We start from the raw sequence: 18914 nt of genomic DNA, 5'->3' as shown, positions 1-18914 counted from the left end.
GCGCTCTACTGGAGGGCTCTACATACTTGTATGAACAACCATCAGTACCTACCAGCTAGTTGGGGCGGATCCACTAATGTATGCTTAGAGACCGTAATGAGTTTGCTGAGAAGGTGGACCGTCATTTCCTGCGTGGAGATTGAGGTAAAGCCCTTTAGAAAGAGCTGCTGAAGACCAGGAAAATTATTCCACTTCAGTTTACTCTGTATATTTTCAATCTTCTCTCGACTCTCGGATCTATCCAGAGGCATGTGCGTGAGCAATTTGTTTAGTAGCTTGAGAGCAAGGAGATATTCATACTCATAGTCTGATTCTAGCAAGGATGCTGCGATCCAAAATATAGTAGCCATAAGGTTGGTGGGATCAGTAGTTGGCTGCACATCCTGCATCCCTCCCTCTCTGAGAGAGGAAAGGCTTCTAGTCCTTGCTAAGCTGCCTCCGTGATTTGTCCTTCCATCCATTATATCCAGTGTGTTACTCCGCCGTCGGTCGCCTCTTCTGTCAATGATTAAACTTAACCGCAAAGAGTTACTTCGTGCGTTGTTGCAGTAACTCATGAAGTTGCCACTACTCAAAGGACTTGTGCTTAGGTTCAGTTGTCCAGTGCTCTTCCTGTTAACTGCATTTTTATTTCCCATTATTGGATCATAGTATGATGTCCTATAGCAAATGAGTGAGAAATATAAGATAGATATTTACAATGTCACAGAAATAAACATTCACTATACCAGCTGTGACATTGTGAACCAGATATAGTATTTGTTTAACCTCTTGTCACTTTTGCCACACAATGTAACTTTCATGATTCAGAGCATACAATTTCATAAAAAAATAACTTTCCAATTGAATTCTATTATCAGATTTACTTTGTTTATAGGCGCTCAGTAGCATGTGAATGTCTTCAGCTATCTACACCAACAATGTATGTAACAATGTATAACAATGATACAAACATTGTTGCAAATATTGCTGTCACTGGTATCAATACCAAGGGAATGAAGCAAATTTAATAACAGAAGTTAAATTTTTTATTGTATGCTGTGTCTGAATCATGAATATTTAATTTTAGTGATAATTAACTCTCAAAGAAGGTCACATCCTAACTTTAGATGCTGTAATGTTAAACATATAAATTTGGTATTCATCGCAACACTAGAATGTATTTATAACTATATGTATATTATTTACCTTATGTTTCATTACAGTTTGTAAGGGAACCATAGACCACTACATGAAGAAACAGTAAATCATTTATTATTTATCTAGTAATCTAACATTTTAAAAGGTATTTTTTTTAAAACTAAATTGCATTAGTGGCAAAGTCACTTACTGAGCAAGTGCAGAAAGTAAATCATAATGCTTCATGTTTTCTGATAAAGTGTCAATGGCAGACTCCAAAGTAAGAAGTAGCTCAATAACAAAACCCTAAAAAAAGAAAAAGAAAATAACAAATTGATGATTTAACTATCATACAATATTGATAGTTCATCCAAATGTAACATTGTAAAAAAAGAATCTATTAGTAATAGACAATTTATCTTTAAATGTATTAATCTTATATTTTAATTCCAGTGTGCTGTTTTTTTATGACTATAAATCGGTAAACTACTCAAAATGTAATTCCCTCTAAAATATTAAAATTATGCATAAATTTAAAATAAAAAATCACTTATTTATTTGCACGTTTTACTGACAATTGCAGTGTTTCTTCTACCCCTTGAGTACATTGGATGGGAATGCAAAAATCTGACACACCTACATGCTGCACAGTGATTTGCTGATATCTGAAGGTGCTAATTTATATATTTCCCTAAAATGGCCACAGCAAAGGAAGATAAACAAAATTAAAAAGGGGCATTCCATGGGGTGTCTCCAAAAATTGCATTAGGTGTTAAAAAAATACTTTAAAGGGACAGTATACACCCATTTTCATATAACTTCATGTAATACTATAAAGAATAACATGCACAGACACTGATATAAAAATCCAGTATAAAACAGTTTAAAAACTTACTTAGAAGCCCCCAGTTTAGCTCTGTTAAAAAGGTAGCTAGAACACCCACTTTAAGTGGGAAATAACAGACCCTCCCCCATCCTCTGCATATGAAAAGACTCTTTACACAAAGAGGAGCAAGCTAAAGTAGGTATACCTCGGTATTCTCCTAAAACTTTGGGGTTTGGTTAGGAGTCTGAAAATCAGAGCAATGTTATTTAAAAATAAGCAAAACTACACATTTAAAAAAAACCCACAAAAGAAACCCCTGTATGGGCTAAATAAATGGATCATCTACAAAACATATATGCAAAGAAAAATAGAGTGTATAATGTCCCTTTAATACGAATGCATTTTTCTTACATTGTCTGTTAAAGGAATAGTCTAGTCAAAATTAAACTTTCATGATTAAGATAGAGCATGCAATTTTAAGCAACTTTTTAATTTATCAATTTTTCTTTGTTCTATTGGTATTGGAGCAAAAAATGGTCCGACTCCTGCTTTTTCAAATAAAGATACCAAGAGAACGAAGAAAAAATGATAATAGAAGTAAATTAGAAAGTTGCTTAAAATTGCATGCTCTATCTGAATCATGAAATTTAATTTTTACTAGACTATTCCTTTAACACCAGTAGCTGTGGAAAAACTCCAATGGGAAATTAAACAAAAAATACATTCATACAAATGAAAGAGAAGCAATTAAAAATGTTAAAAATGCATAAAAAAAACATAATTTATGCTTACCTGATAAATTCCTTTCTCCTGTAGTGTAGTCAGTCCACGGGTCATCATTACTTCTGGGATATTAACTCCTCCCCAACAGGAAGTGCAAGAGGATCACCCAAGCAGAGCTGCTATATAGCTCCTCCCCTCTACGTCACACCCAGTCATTCGACCAAGAACCAAACGAGAAAGGAGAAACTATAGGGTGCAGTGGTGACTGGAGTATAATTTAAAAATATAGACCTGCCATAAAAAACAGGGCGGGCCGTGGACTGACTACACTACAGGAGAAAGGAATTTATCAGGTAATCATAAATTATGTTTTCTCCTGTTAAGTGTAGTCAGTCCACGGGCCATCATTACTTCTGGGATACCAATACCAAAGCTAAAGTACACGGATGACGGGAGGGACAGGCAGGATCTTTATACGGAAGGGACCACTGCCTGAAGAACCTTTCTCCCAAAAACAGCCTCCGAAGAAGCAAAAGTGTCAAATTTGTAAAATTTGGAAAAAGTATGAAGAGAAGACCAAGTTGCAGCCTTGCAAATCTGTTCAACAGATGCCTCATTCTTAAAGGCCCAAGTGGAAGCCACAGCTCTAGTAGAATGAGGTGTAATTCTTTCAGGAGGCTGCTGCCCAGCAGTCTCATAGGCTAAACGTATTATGCTACGAAGCCAAAAAGAGAGAGAGGTAGCCGAAGCTTTTTGACCTCTCCTCTGTCCAGAATAAACGACAAACAGGGAAGAAGTTTGGCGAAAATCTTTAGTTGCCTGTAAATAAAATTTCAGGGCACGAACTACATCCAGATTGTGTAGAAGTCGTTCCTTCTTTGAAGAAGGGTTAGGACACAATGATGGGACAACAATCTCCTGATTGATATTCCTATTAGTGACTACCTTAGGTAAGAACCCAGGTTTAGTACGCAGAACTACCTTGTCTGAATGAAAAATCAGATAAGGAGAATCACAATGTAAGGCCGATAACTCAGAGACTCTTCGAGCCGAGGAAATAGCCATTAAAAACAGAACTTTCCAAGATAACAATTTAATATCAATGGAATGAAGGGGTTCAAACGGAACACCCTGTAAAACGTTAAGAACTAAATTTAAGCTCCATGGTGGAGCAACAGTTTTAAACACAGGCTTAATCCTGGCCAAAGCCTGGCAAAAAGCCTGAACGTCTGGAACTTCTGACAGACGTTTGTGTAAAAGAATGGACAGAGCTGAGATCTGTCCCTTTAAGGAACTAGCAGATAAACCCTTTTCTAAACCCTCTTGTAGAAAAGACAATATCCTAGGAATCCTAACCTTACTCCATGAGTAACTCTTGGATTCGCACCAATGTAAGTATTTACGCCATATTTTATGGTAAATCTTTCTGGTAACAGGTTTCCTAGCCTGTATTAAGGTATCAATTACTGACTCCGAAAATCCACGCTTTGATAAAATCAAGCGTTCAATTTCCAAGCAGTCAGCTTCAGAGAAATTAGATTTTGATGTTTGAAAGGACCCTGAATTAGAAGGTCCTGTCTCAGAGGCAGAGACCAAGGTGGACAGGATGACATGCCCACTAGATCTGCATACCAGGTCCTGCGTGGCCACGCAGGCGCTATTAGAATCACCGATGCTCTCTCCTGTTTGATCCTGGCAATCAATCGAGGAAGCATCGGGAAGGGTGGAAACACATAGGCCATCCCGAAGGTCCAAGGTGCTGTCAAAGCATCTACCAGGACCGCTCCCGGGTCCCTGGACCTGGACCCGTAACAAGGAAGCTTGGCGTTCTGGCGAGACGCCATGAGATCTGCCTCTGGTTTGCCCCAAAGTCGAAGTATTTGGGCAAAGACCTCCGGATGAAGTTCCCACTCCCCCGGATGAAAAGTCTGACGACTTAGGAAATCCGCCTCCCAGTTCTCCACTCCAGGAATGTGGATCGCTGACAGGTGGCAAGAGTGAGACTCTGCCCAGCGAATTATCTTTGATACTTCCATCATCGCTAGGGAGCTTCTTGTCCCTCCTTGATGGTTGATGTAAGCTACAGTCGTGATGTTGTCCGACTGAAACCTGATGAACCCCCGAGTTGTTAACTGAGGCCAAGCCAGAAGGGCATTGAGAACTGCTCTCAATTCCAGAATGTTTATTGGAAGGAGACTCTCCTCCTGAGTCCATGATCCCTGAGCCTTCAGGGAATTCCAGACAGCGCCCCAACCTAGTAGGCTGGCGTCTGTTGTTACAATTGTCCAATCTGGTCTGCTGAATGGCATCCCCCTGGACAGATGTGGCCGAGAAAGCCACCATAGAAGAGAATTTCTGGTCTCTTGATCCAGATTCAGAGTAGGGGACAAATCTGAGTAATCCCCATTCCACTGACTTAGCATGCACAATTGCAGCGGTCTGAGATGTAGGCGTGCAAAGGGTACTATGTCCATTGCCGCTACCATTAAGCCGATTACCTCCATGCATTGAGCCACTGACGGGTGTTGAATGGAATGAAGGACACGGCAAGCATTTTGAAGCTTTGTTAACCTGTCTTCTGTCAGGTAGATCTTCATTTCTACAGAATCTATAAGAGTCCCCAAGAAGGGAACTCTTGTGAGTGGAAAGAGAGAACTTTTCTCTTCGTTCACCTTCCACCCATGCGACCTTAGAAATGCCAGTACTAACTCTGTATGAGACTTGGCAGTTTGAAAGCTTGATGCTTGTATCAGAATGTCGTCTATATACGGAGCCACCGAAATTCCTCGCGGTCTTAGTACCGCCAGAAGAGCGCCCAGAACCTTTGTGAAGATTCTTGGAGCCGTAGCCAATCCGAATGGAAGAGCTACAAACTGGTAATGCCTGTCTAGGAAGGCAAACCTTAGATACCGGTAATGATCTTTGTGAATCGGTATGTGAAGGTAAGCGTCCTTTAAATCCACTGTGGTCATGTACTGACCCTTTTGGATCATGGGTAAGATTGTCCGAATAGTTTCCATTTTGAACGATGGAACTCTTAGGAATTTGTTGAGGATCTTTAAATCCAAGATTGGTCTGAAGGTTCCTTCTTTCTTGGGAACCACAAACAGATTTGAGTAAAACCCCTGTCCGTGCTCCGACCGCGGAACCGGGTGGATCACTCCCATTAGTAAAAGATCTTGTACACAGCGTAGAAACGCCTCTTTCTTTATTTGGTTTGTTGACAACCTTGAAAGATGAAATCTCCCTTTTGGGGGAGAGATTTTGAAGTCCAGAAGATATCCCTGAGATATGATCTCTAACGCCCAGGGATCCTGGACATCTCTTGCCCAAGCCTGGGCGAAGAGAGAAAGTCTGCCCCCCACTAGATCCGTTCCCGGATCGGGGGCCCTCAATTCATGCTGTCTTAGGGGCAGCAGCAGGTTTTCTGGCCTGCTTGCCCTTGTTCCAGGACTGGTTAGGTTTCCAGCCTTGTCTGTAGCGAGCAACAGCTCCTTCCTGTTTTGGTGCAGAGGAAGTTGATGCTGCTCCTGCCTTGAAGTTACGAAAGGCACGAAAATTAGACTGTCTAGCCCTAGGTTTGGCTCTGTCTTGAGGCAGGGCATGGCCTTTACCTCCTGTAATGTCAGCGATAATATCTTTCAAACCGGGCCCGAATAAGGTCTGCCCTTTGAAAGGTATGTTAAGTAATTTTGATTTAGAAGTAACATCAGCTGACCAGGATTTTAGCCACAGTGCTCTACGTGCCTGAATGGCGAATCCGGAATTCTTAGCCGTAAGTTTAGTTAAATGTACTACGGCATCTGAAATAAATGAATTAGCTAGCTTAAGGGTTTTAAGCTTATTTGAAATCTCATCTATAGTTATTGAGTCAAGAGTCTCTTCCAGAGACTCGGACCAAAATGCGGCCGTAGCCGTGACAGACGCAATACATGCAAGGGGTTGCAATATAAAACCTTGTTGAACAAACATTTTCTTAAGGTAACCCTCTAATTTTTTATCCATTGGATCTGAAAAGGCACAGCTATCCTCCACCGGGATAGTGGTACGCTTAGCCAGAGTAGAAACCGCTCCCTCCACCTTAGGGACCATCTGCCATAAGTCCCGTGTGGTGGCGTCTATTGGAAACATTTTTCTAAATACAGGAGGGGGGGAAAAGGGTACACCGGGCCTATCCCACTCCTTAGTAATTATCTCTGTAAGTCTCTTGGGTATAGGAAATACGTCAGTACTCGCTGGTACTGCATAGTATCTATCCAGCCTACATAATTTCTCTGGGATTGCAACGGTGTTACAATCATTCAGAGCCGCTAATACCTTCCCTAGCAGTACACGGAGGTTTTCTAGTTTAAACTTAAAATTTGAAATGTCTGAATCCACTCTATTTGGATCAGATCCGTCACCTGCAGATTGAAGCTCTCCGTCCTCATGTTCTGCAAATTGTGACGCAGTATCTGACATGGCCCTATTATTATCAGCGCACTCTGTTCTCACCCCAGAGTGATCTCGCTTACCTCTAAGTTCTGGTAATTTAGACAAAACTTCAGTCATAACATTAGCCATGTCCTGTAGTGTGATTTGTAATGGCCGCCCTGAAGTACTCGGCGTTACAATATCACGCACCTCCCGAGCGGGAGATGCAGGTACTGACACGTGAGGCAAGTTAGTCGGCATAACTTCCCCCTCGTTGTTTGGTGAATGATGTTCAATTTGTACAGATTGACTTTTATTTAAAGTAGCATCAATGCAATTAGTACATAAATTTCTATTGGGCTCCACCTTGGCTTTTGCACATATAGCACAGAGATATTCCTCAGACATGTTTAACAAACTAGCAATTAAAATAGCAAGCTTGGAAATACTTTTCAACTCAATTTACAAGTAATATGAAAAACGCACTGTGCCTTTAAGAAGCACAGAAAAAAAACTATGACAGTTGAATAACAATGAACCGGAGAAATTATAAAAACCAAATTTTTCCCGGTAAAGGCATAAATTTAGCAAAGGATTGCCCCCATTAGCAATGGATAACTAACCCTTAATAGCAGAAAAAAATGTACAAAATATAAACGTTTTTTATCACAGTCAAAGCACAATCTCACAGGTCTGCTGTGAGTGATTACCTCCCTCAAAATAATTTTTGAGGACCCTTGAGCTCTGTAGAGACGATCCGGATCATGCAGGGAGAGAAACAGACTTGTGACTGAATTTCTGATGCGTAGCAAAAGCGCCAAAATAGGCCCCTCCCCCTCACACACAGCAGTGAGGGAAGTTCAGTAAATTGTCTTAAATTAAAATAAACGACAGCCAAGTGGAAAAACAGTGCCCAAAACAATTTTTCACCCAGTACCTCAGATAATTAAACGATTTAACATGCCAGCAAAACGTTTAAAATCAAATAATATGAAATGTCATTAAACAGCCTGCTGCTAGTCGTTCCCACTGCAAGTTAGGCTAAAAGATATATGCATATAGTATTATCCCAGTGAAGTGCCATTCCCCAGAATACTGAAGTGTAAACATATATACATAACAGCCTGATACCAGTTGCTACTACTGCATTTAAGGCTGAACTTACATTATATCGGTATTGGCAGTATTTTCTTAGTCAATTCCATTCCTCAGAAAATAATATACTGCAACATACCTCTTTGCAGGTGAACCTGCCCGCTGTCCCCTGATCTGAAGTTTACCTCACTCCTCAGAATGGCCGAGAACAGCAAAATGAATCTTAGCTACGCCGGCTAAAATCATCCAAAAACTCAGGTAGATTCTTCTTCAAATTCTACCTGAGAAGGAACAACACACTCCGGTGCTGTTTTAAAATAACAAACTTTTGATTGAAGATATAAAAACTAAGTATAATCACCACAGTCCTCTCACACATCCTATCTATTAGTTGGGTGCAAGAGAATGACTGGGTGTGACGTAGAGGGGAGGAGCTATATAGCAGCTCTGCTTGGGTGATCCTCTTGCACTTCCTGTTGGGGAGGAGTTAATATCCCAGAAGTAATGATGACCCGTGGACTGACTACACTTAACAGGAGAAAGGATAATTAAACTAATTTTAAGTGATAATGAAACGGAAACTGATTGCTACAGATGAACTGTTTACTGGCCGATAAGGACACCTGCACAGCTCTATTGGTGCAAGGACAATGGTACAGCAGAATAAAAACAAAAAGTAGCTTTTATTTCTCTTCTCTAATGTGTTCCAAATGATCCATTTTACCTGCTGGAGTAAATTAAATTGTTTGCAAACATCTCATTTACTTAATGTTGTCAGTTGAAATAGCTACTTTTGATTTGTTAAAACTGCCAACTACATTGAAAATATGAATACTCTTGTATTTGTAATAAGGAATACATAAAACAGGAGCAGCACAAATTAACCTCTAAGTGGGGGGTTGGAAAGGGATTTTTGTATCTGAATTAGCTGGTTTTGCTTAATGAACATCTGGCCTTATTTAGAATTTCAATCCCTAATAGACTTTATGTATAAAGAGATGGAAACATGAGCAGGTCTGCTCTTTCTAGAGAGTCAGCCCCCACTGCAATAGGCATGTCCTTGAGAACTATAGGAGATGGTTTAAACAAGCAAAACCAACTGTTCCAAATACAAAAATAAACATGAATGAACAATTCCCCATACATTTAATACTCTACAGTTAAGTATAACAAGTAATTTGGAATATGTTTAGGGGAAACAAATTTTACATTACAGTGGATAGCCATAATAATTCTAGATACTGGACTGATTCACTAAACATATCAGCATCGGGCACACCTACAGGCTAATAATCATGTGTAATAGCATGGAAATTGCATCCAAGTTGTCTACCAAGAGCTGTATGATAATGCTAGCAGATTTGACATTATACACAGTTTAAGTGTATTCAAGAATGACATGACTCCATTTTTATCAACTATATCAAATACATATTATATGACTTAAAGTGAAAGTAAATCCTAGCGTTTTACAAACGCTAGGATTTACTATTGAAACAAATAAAGGGCACTTTCATTCATGAAGTATAAGATACTTCATGTAGAAAGCTCGTTTATTTGTTTCAATCGATTGCCGTTTTTAGCTGCTACTGCAGCCCATGGCTTAAATTTTTTTTGGCTAACAGGTGACGTTTTCACCTCTTAGCCAATAGCCGTGCGGTAAATCCGGCTCCCATGGGCGCCAAGCCGGATTTACCGCACTGCTATTGGCTAAGAGGTGAAAACGTCACCTCTTAGCCAAATTTTTTTTTTTAGCTGTGCTCTGCTGTAGGAGCTAAGAGCGGCGATCGATTGAATCAAATAAAGGAGCTTTCTACATGAAGTATCTTATACTTCATGAATGAAAGTGCCCTTTATTTGTTTCAAAACGCTAGGATTTACTTTCACTTTAAAGGGCCATGATACCCAAATGTTGAAACACTTAAAAGTGATGTTAACTATGAAATCTGTAAATGAGAGTTAAGTGAAATCTCATGAGATCACAGTAAAAGTTAATGACCTCAGCACTGCTGATGCTGATTGGCTGCTGTTCATTTCTTCATTATTTATTTTTTTACCTGCAGCTGAGCAACAGCTGAAGTAAGCTGAGGAAATTGTGAGGTAAAATATCTTCCTTTCTTACATAAAGATGCTCAGGTGATATTTTACTGTCAGCTTTCTACAGTTATACTGCATCAGTTTCAAGTGATTTAGCATATGAGTATTATGTCCCTTTAACTGTAAACACATTTTGCATAAGAATGTAGGAGATGGTACAAAGTTTTTTTGTGGTAGAAATAAAAGTGGATTATAACAATAATGTTTATAAATAAATATAATTATCTGATTTTGAACAAATGTAAAGTGGGTGCATATTTCGTAATAAACGTATAGACCGGTTTACCTGGGCCTCTTCCCCTGGATCTCCAACAGTCTCAACGAGCCTGGAAAGAACATCAGAAAGTGTTTCTGCAGAAAGTGGTTGCTTGAGAGCTCTAAATATCTGAAATGAGCGCCCAGCATAATGGCGAGATGAGCAAGATAATGCCGTTTGCAACGCCACATCACTCAGATGGTGCTCTAGAGCAAACCCTGCAGAGACAGCAGAGAAAAACACATCTGAAAACCTACCATTGTAAAGCAAACATAAGATAAGCACCTGTAGCAATATTTATTGAATGGTTATAGAAGCATAAACATGATAAAATGTCATAAAGACACTGCCCACCAACATAAAGCTATTAATACTGTAGAATGCACAAAGTCACAGTTTTACAGCAAATTCATTTAATCATTAACTTAAATATTGCTGAAATTAGACTCCCACTTCAGTTTACTTAGTCATAAAACAAGGTTTTTGTTGTATTTCAGTGCTGTTACAAATGCTTTGGTGTGTTTATGTCCTGTGCTGAATGATCTGATAAGGGGAAAACTTCAGTAACAATCAATCATATCTGGACAAAGACTCTGCCCCCTTTGTAAGATTTTGGGGACAGGACATAACTGAAATCTGCATGAGTTCATTTCAATTTTAATATAATCATTTTTGCAATATACTTAAAGGGACATGAAACCCATGACTTTTCCTTCATTATTCAGACACAGAATACAATTTAAAAAAAAATCTAATTTACTTCTCGTATGAAATTTGCTTCATTTTCATGTTATTTTCTGATGAAGAGATACCTAGGTAGGTAGTGTGCACATGCCTGTAACAATACATGACAGGAAATAGTGCTGCCATCTAGTGCTCTTGCTAATGTATAACATTGTTGCAAAACGGCTGACATATAGTTCTGCAGGCATGTGAGCTTACCTTCCTGCTTACCAACAAACAATAACAAGAAAATTAAGAAACTTTGATAATAAAATTAAATTGTATGTTGTATCTGAATCATGAAATAAAAAATTGGGTTATATTTCCCTTTAAAAAGAAAGTAAATACAAAATGAAACTTTCATCTTTCAGATAGCGCATGTGGCTTTGTACTGCATGGCGTAGATTTATTTCATTTTGGGTTAAGGTTCTATTAGTAAATGGATCTCAACAGAGACGGTAAACAACTTGAGATTGTTATATAAAATGTTTAGTTATGCGTAATGAAACAATGTTACAATATATTTTCAATATTAACCACTTACCTACCAGCAACGTACATTGTACGTCACACTTCTTTCAATAGCGTGGTTTCGCCGCCAGCTGCGCTATTTCAGCTCGCCTGCAGGAGGGAGGGAAGCTATAAAGGCTGTGACACACTGCAAGTGGAGCGGCGCACAGTGTGTAGATGCAGCTGTGCGCGCTCAGTGTGTCCTGCCTTTTCATCTCTGAGCACTCTGCTGCGTCAGGTTGCGAAGCTGCGCGCTCAGAGATGAAATAATTGAACTTCAGACTCGGTGCAAAGCAGTTGCAACGCCTCGTGCCGCATCGCTTGCAGTGTGTCACAGCCTTAATAGTGCTGGGTTTTGCCGCTGGCTGTGAGACCTGCACTATTATAGGCAGGAACCAGCGACGTACAGGGTACGTCGTAAAGGGGTTAATTTTGCCTCCTTTTTATGTAATTTAGCTCCAAAAATAGAGCAATTTCTAACACTCAGACCATGAAATGCACCTGCTGACCTCTCAGTGCTAGACCCCTGCTACATATCTGTCTCTTATTGGCTTTAATTGATAACCACTGCAAAACAATTGACTTTATACTAACTTTATGACAGTGGCTAGCCTTGTTGTCTGCAGACTAAGGCCCAGATTGGCTCCTCCAAATAAGGAAAATGGTGGGTGAAGTTTGGCTATTGGAAATTAATTGCAGTAAAAAGGATGTTAATTTGTTTTAAAAACATTAAGACTTGGCTGATACGTTATTCTATAACAACACAACAGAAATTTATTGTGATAAAGTGTTTACTGTCCCTTTAATTTAATGTTACACACACATTCATTATAGCTGTGAATCCCTCTATTCATTATAAAGTGAATATACCTGATCTTGAGTTTTTAAAAACAGAGACCACATGTTTTAAGAACACAGTAAGTTGATCAGCACTTTTAATGCTGGGATTCTTAGCCGAAACATCCTCATGGTTCCAAAGGGGCCCTTTCTTCCTAAAAATAAGAAAGACAAATAGAATAGGAGTGAATGTATAGCTCTTGATAGTGGATCTATAATATACCAATAAAATATTTGTCTTAACATGGAAAAATTAATGCAATTGTAAATAATAAGCAAAATTTAGCACCATAATTATGATACTGAAGTAATGTGTTTAAGCCCTCCCTTGCAGTCTATGGTCTAGTTTGAATGAGTGGGCTATAGTAAATAAAGATTATACTAGATATTATCTACAGAAAAGACAGCTATATGAATATGTTGCGTATTCAGAGGTATGTGTTCAGTGTCTACGTGCTATATAGGGTTGCCACCTCGGCCATGTGTTCCTGGACACTTATGAGTTACACATGCTGCAGGGTAAGCAGGACGGAACATGTATTGTGCTCTGGACATCACATGAATAGTGCTAATGAACAGCAGAGTACATGTTCCTCCCTGCTTACCCTGCAGCATGTTTAACTCATAAGTGTCCAGGAAAACATGGCCGAGGTGGCAACCCTAGTGCTATAGTAAGGGAATTATTGTGCGTTGTTCTCACTGGTATCATAAAAACTCCATGATTTATTCTCCCTAGTGTGGAAAGGGTTAAATAAGCTGCATGTTACAGCTTGCATTGTAAGGGTTAAGAGACTACATGTGCACTGGAAAGTCATTGAAAGGGGCAGATGTACAGCTTTTACATTAAATTAACAAGCCTTTAATTAGGGTAGCAGAATTATATAATAAATTAAAGCAACAAGGTTCAATGAAGTGATCTGCTTAAGAAAACAGATGGAGATATAGTCACCAGAGTAATTATATCTCTTCTGCAAAGCAGATAATGTAATCCATAATTAAAAAAAAAATATATATATATATATATATATAATGTATGTTTAATGTGCTGAGACAATTATTTTAGAACAATAAAAAAAATATATATATCAAAAACTGCCAGTGCTCTAACTCCTCTGCTTTAGATCATATGACCAACGGTGGTGCTTCTGGCCCTATGTAATAGTGTGTTGGAACTCGTCAGTGTAAACTTAACATTTACTATTGTAAGGGTTACTGCCTGCTATGGTTACTGATACTATACCTTTAAGCTACACCATATAAAAGGCACCTCCTCCTAACACACCTTGCTGGTTAATTAAGAGTTACCTAGCCTCAAGCACCTCAAAGCTAATTGCTCCTACTAAGGAATAGTGAATTTCATATTTCCTCCAACTGAGTTCCAGAGAAACCTAGTAATCTAAGCAGCTTCTTGTATGCTTACATCTACCTCTTAATGAAGACCTCCTTCCAGAGCAACCTCCAAGAGGATATCACTTTGTTGAATACCATCCGCTCTCAGTCCGGTCTCACCTCTCCTCCAGCTTTCCTGTAGCCAGCAGCGTGTGTATCACAACACCGAGATTTCCAGCACACAGCCTGAGAGTGAAGCGCTGACGTCATCAGCTACAGCCAGGACCGCTCTCACTCTCAGAGACACTGCAGCACTCAGCGTGTGTATGAAATCTTCCCTCTGCTCCCTGGATTTCAGGTCAGACTACTGTTTACATACTTTACTGCATATTCTTACAGAGGGGTTAAAGTTGTAACTAACTTATTACGCTGCTCATTGCTACCTAAAATTTACTGCTGTAAAACTAAACTCTCTAACTGCCAATAATTGTGAATAGCAAACTAAGACTCTGATTGCTAATTAGTTCACAAAGTTTCCTTGGCAAAGATAAATCTTCATTTATGAAACATTTAGCTTTACATCCTCACTGGTTTCATAAATGATACATACATATCTAGGTTAAGAGGTACATGAACTGATATTGTTTAACAGGCCGTGACAACTATGATACTACAAGTTCCTGAAGTTTTCAGGGTTATTTTCCGATACAAGTTTAGGAGTTTCTGCATTATTTCATTTTCTGCAACAATATTTTATATTTTCCATGTTACTTAAAGGGACATTAAACACTAAAGAAATGTTAGCTATAAGGATGCATACAAAGAAAAGATTAGCCTAAGAATAGCATGTTTACATTTTTATAAGTATGTAGTAATATTAATAATAATAATATAAATATACTATAATTATATTAGTTTAAAATATTGAAGACATGTGTAAAGTTTTAATTTCTAGAGATATCTTATAAGAATAGGTTTTTAAATCTAGTATAACTAGTTACAAAAGGGTGGCAACCATTACTTTACATAAAGCTACAATATTCTAGGTTAAAGGGACATTAAACCGCGGGACATAACTTACACTCACAGATCAGCAATATTGCCTATTTTTTTACAGCTGTATATTGTGTTTCAGGTTAGTGTGCACGATACAAAGCAGGAGCTGTACATTCATGTTGTGGCTGCATTGCTCTATAATATTGTTGCTTTTTAAAATATATTTTGTGTAACTGTAAAAAATTAAAAAATGTAAAGCTCACATAATCTATCATGCACAATAACCTGACGCACATTATGCAACTGTAAAAAGTAGACAATATTACTGATCTGTGAGTGTGCACAGTTTTTGTCACAATCTGTTAGAATACCTGAGCTCCAAGATGGCAGCCCCCAGTACAAGGAGACGGGGCTTTAGTATCTTGCACCTTTAAAGGGACACTGAACCCAAATTTTTTCTTTTGTGATTCAGATAGATCATGACATTTTAAGCAACTTTCTAATTTACTCCTATTATCAAATTTTCTTCATTCTATTGGTATCTTTATTTGAAATGCAAGAATATAAGTTTAGATGCCGGCCCATTTTTTGGTGAACAACCTGGGTTGTCCTTGCCGATTGGTGGATAAATTCATCCACCAATAAAAAAGTCCTTTCCAGAGTCCTGAACCAAAAAAAAAAAAGCTTAGATACCTTCTTTTTCAAATAAAGATAGCAAGAGAATGAATAAAAATTGATAATAGGAGTAAATTAGAAAGTTGCTTAAAATTGCATGCTCTATCTGAATCATGAAAGAATAAATGTAGGTTCAGTGTCCCTTTAAGCTATTAAAACAGGGGAACGGATTTGTAAAGAGCTGCAGAACCAGGATGAAATGCAAAAACATAGTAACATAGTAACATAGTAGATAAGGTTGAAAAAAGACTGAAGTCCATCGAGTTCAACCTATACAAATCTAAAATACTTACAAAAAGCTCCAGTTAAGCTTAAATAACCCCATTAAAATGTGACCCATTTAATACTAGCAATCATATCCATGAATTTTGTTTATATACAGAAATTTATCCAGACTATTTTTAAATGTATCTATGGTATTGGCATTCACTACCTCCTTTGGTAATGAGTTCCACAATTTTATTGCTCTTACAGTGAAAAAACGTTTCCGTTGCAGGAGATTAAATCTCCTTTCCTCCAACCTTAAATTATGACCTCTTGTCAGAACCAATTTTCTTGGAATAAAAAGAGCTTCTGCCATCTCTGTATATGGGCCTTGAATATATTTATATAAAGTAATCATGTCACCTCTCAAGCGCCTTTTTTCTAAAGAGAACAGACCCAGTTTGGCTAGCCTCTCCTCATAGGATAATTTCTCCAATCCCCTTATTAGCTTTGTGGCCCTTCTCTGAACTTTTTCTAGTTCTGCAATATCTTTTTTAGCAATCGGTCCCCAGAACTGCACTCCAAACTCAAGGTGAGGTCTTACCAGGGCTTTATATAATGACAGAATTATGCTTTCCTCCCTTGAATCAATGCCTCTTTTAATACATGCTAGTATCTTATTAGCCTTTGAAGCCGCTGCCCTGCATTGTGCACTCATCTTTAGCTTGTTATCTATTACTACTCCCAAATCCCTTTCCTCCTGTGTTTGGCTAAGTCTTGTCCCATTTAAAAAATACATAGCCTGCTTATTTTTACTTCCAAAATGTAGAACCTTACATTTTCCGTATTAAATCTCATTTTCCATTCACTTGCCCATAGTTCTAATTTTAGCAAATCCCTTTGCAAAGAGAGTTCATCCTGCTCTGACCTAATGACCTTACTTAACTTAGTATCATCTGCAAAAATAGAGATGTCGCTATTTAATCCTTGCTCCAAGTCATTTATAAAAATATTAAAAAGAACAGGGCCCAGTACTGATCCCTGGGGGACGCCACTGATTACCTTTGTCCAATCTGAGTATGATCCATTTACTGCTACTCGTTGCTCCCTATCTTTTATCCAGTTATTTATCCATGAGCTAACATTTTCAGCTATTCCCAGTCCCTTAATTTTGTGCATTAATCTCTCATGTGGCACTGTATCAAATGCCTTTGCAAAATCTAAGTATATCACATCAACTGATTCCCCTTTATCTATATTTTTACTTACTTCCTCGTAGAATCTAATTAGATTAGTTTGACATGATCTATTTCTCCTAAAGCCATGCTGATTAGAACTCATAATCTTGGTTACACGAATATGCTCATCAATATAATCCCTTATAATCCCTTCAAATATCTTCCCCACTATTGATGTCAGACTAACTGGTCTATAGCTTCCTGGATCATCCCTGCTTCCCTTTTTGAAGAGTGGCACCACATCAGCTTTACGCCAATCCTGGGGTACCATGCCTGAGGATAATGAGTCTTGAAAAATTAAGAGTAAAGGTTTGTCTATAACAGTGCTATGTTCACTTAACACCCTTGGGTGTATTCCATCTGGGCCTGGAGTTTTATTTACCTTAATATTTTTTAGTTTTTTCCTGATATCCTCTAAACAAAACCCAGTTAGTGGTATGGACTGGCATGTTCTATTCTGTTCCAAAGTATCATTCAATGGTTCCTCTCTTGTGTATACTGAAGAAAAAAACTGGTTTAGTACCTCAGCCTTCTCCCTGTCATTATTTATCATGCTACCCTCCACACATTTTAATGTACCTATATTATCCTTCTTAGATTTTTTGCTATTTATGTACTTAAAGAACCTTTTAGGGTTAGACTTAGAATCCTTGGCAATTAATTTTTCATATTCAATTTTGGCTAATTTGATTGCTTTTTTGCATGCTTTGTTACATTCCTTATAAATATTGTATGCTGAGTCTGTACTATTTTCTTTTAATAATTTAAATGCCCTACGTTTTTTCCTAATTTCTTTTAACACATTTATATTTAGCCATAACGGCTTATTTTTTTTATTTTTATAACCATATGGTATGTATTGATATGTATATTTATTTAACAAATTTTTAAATATTATCCATTTATCCTCTGTATTTTTATTAGAAAATACATTGTCCCAATTTATATTATTTAATGATTTCCTTAAATCGTTGAATTTTGCTTTCTTGAAATTAAAAGTCTTAGTTAAGCCTTTAAAACACTGCATATGAAAAGAGATTTCAAATGTGACCATGTTATGATCACTGTTACCCAAATGTTCTTTGACTTCTATGTTTGATATTATATCTGTATTGTTTGATAGCACTAAATCCAATATAGCTTTACTCCTAGTTGGCTCCTCTATTAATTGTGACAAGAAGTTATCCCTGAGAACATTTAAAAATCTATCCCCCTTAGCTGAATTACTAGTTTCATTGGCCCAGTTTATATCAGGGTAGTTAAAATCTCCCATAATTACAGCACTGTTATTAGCAGCCTTACCTATTTGCATTAGTAGTTGAGTTTCCTCTGGGTCACTAATGTTGGGAGGCTTGTAGCATGTTCCTAGTAATATTTTTTTAGGATTTTTCCCCCCACTCTTTATAGTGAGTAGTTACTGTTCTTTTGTAGCTGAGCACATAAGTTTAAAGTCCATTTAAATTACAGGAAAAGGGGACACAATATTTGATGAAAGTATATTACATTTAATAAACATTTAACATTTGTATAATACAATCTTTAAGTGTTTAATGTCCTTTTAATTCCTATTATTTTTAAGAAAACTAAAATATTTAATAATCCTTGATCAGATCTGCCTTTGTGCTTTATTACCTTGGATCTTAGATTTTTAAAGATAAGCTTACCAAGTTAGTGATTAGCTAGAATGTATGTTTTTCTAACTGGCTGGGTTTGGTAGGACAAGTATAATTTAGGATAACTGAAGATGCTCAGGTATAAAGGCTTGGTGTGTGGCACCAGCTAATAATAAAGGTGGTTGTGCCATTCATCTACTTATTCCCACACTTTCCCCATTGTTCTGGATAGGAAAAACATAATTTATGTAAGAACTTAC

The 18914-nt window shown here is 37.8% G+C and overlaps 1 protein-coding gene across 5 annotated transcripts in view; it reads right to left on the bottom strand.

The window, feature by feature from the left end:
- The window catches only part of FRYL (FRY like transcription coactivator), a 916813-nt gene that overhangs the window by 139186 nt on the left and 758713 nt on the right, over positions 1–18914 (bottom strand). For all 5 annotated transcript variants that reach the window (XM_053703981.1, XM_053703978.1, XM_053703979.1 and 2 more), the window contains 4 exons: positions 12633–12754; positions 10560–10747; positions 1331–1425; positions 53–660 (listed from right to left, as the gene is read on the bottom strand). In XM_053703981.1, the coding sequence (XP_053559956.1) occupies positions 53–660; positions 1331–1425; positions 10560–10747; positions 12633–12754 (1013 nt within the window). The remainder of the gene's footprint in view (positions 1–52; positions 661–1330; positions 1426–10559; positions 10748–12632; positions 12755–18914) is intronic.

The sequence above is a fragment of the Bombina bombina genome, chromosome 2, assembly GCF_027579735.1.
Source record: "Bombina bombina isolate aBomBom1 chromosome 2, aBomBom1.pri, whole genome shotgun sequence".
Classification (NCBI taxonomy): domain Eukaryota; kingdom Metazoa; phylum Chordata; class Amphibia; order Anura; family Bombinatoridae; genus Bombina; species Bombina bombina.
Note: the sequence above shows the minus strand (reverse complement) of the source record. Positions and strands in the feature narration are given on the sequence as shown.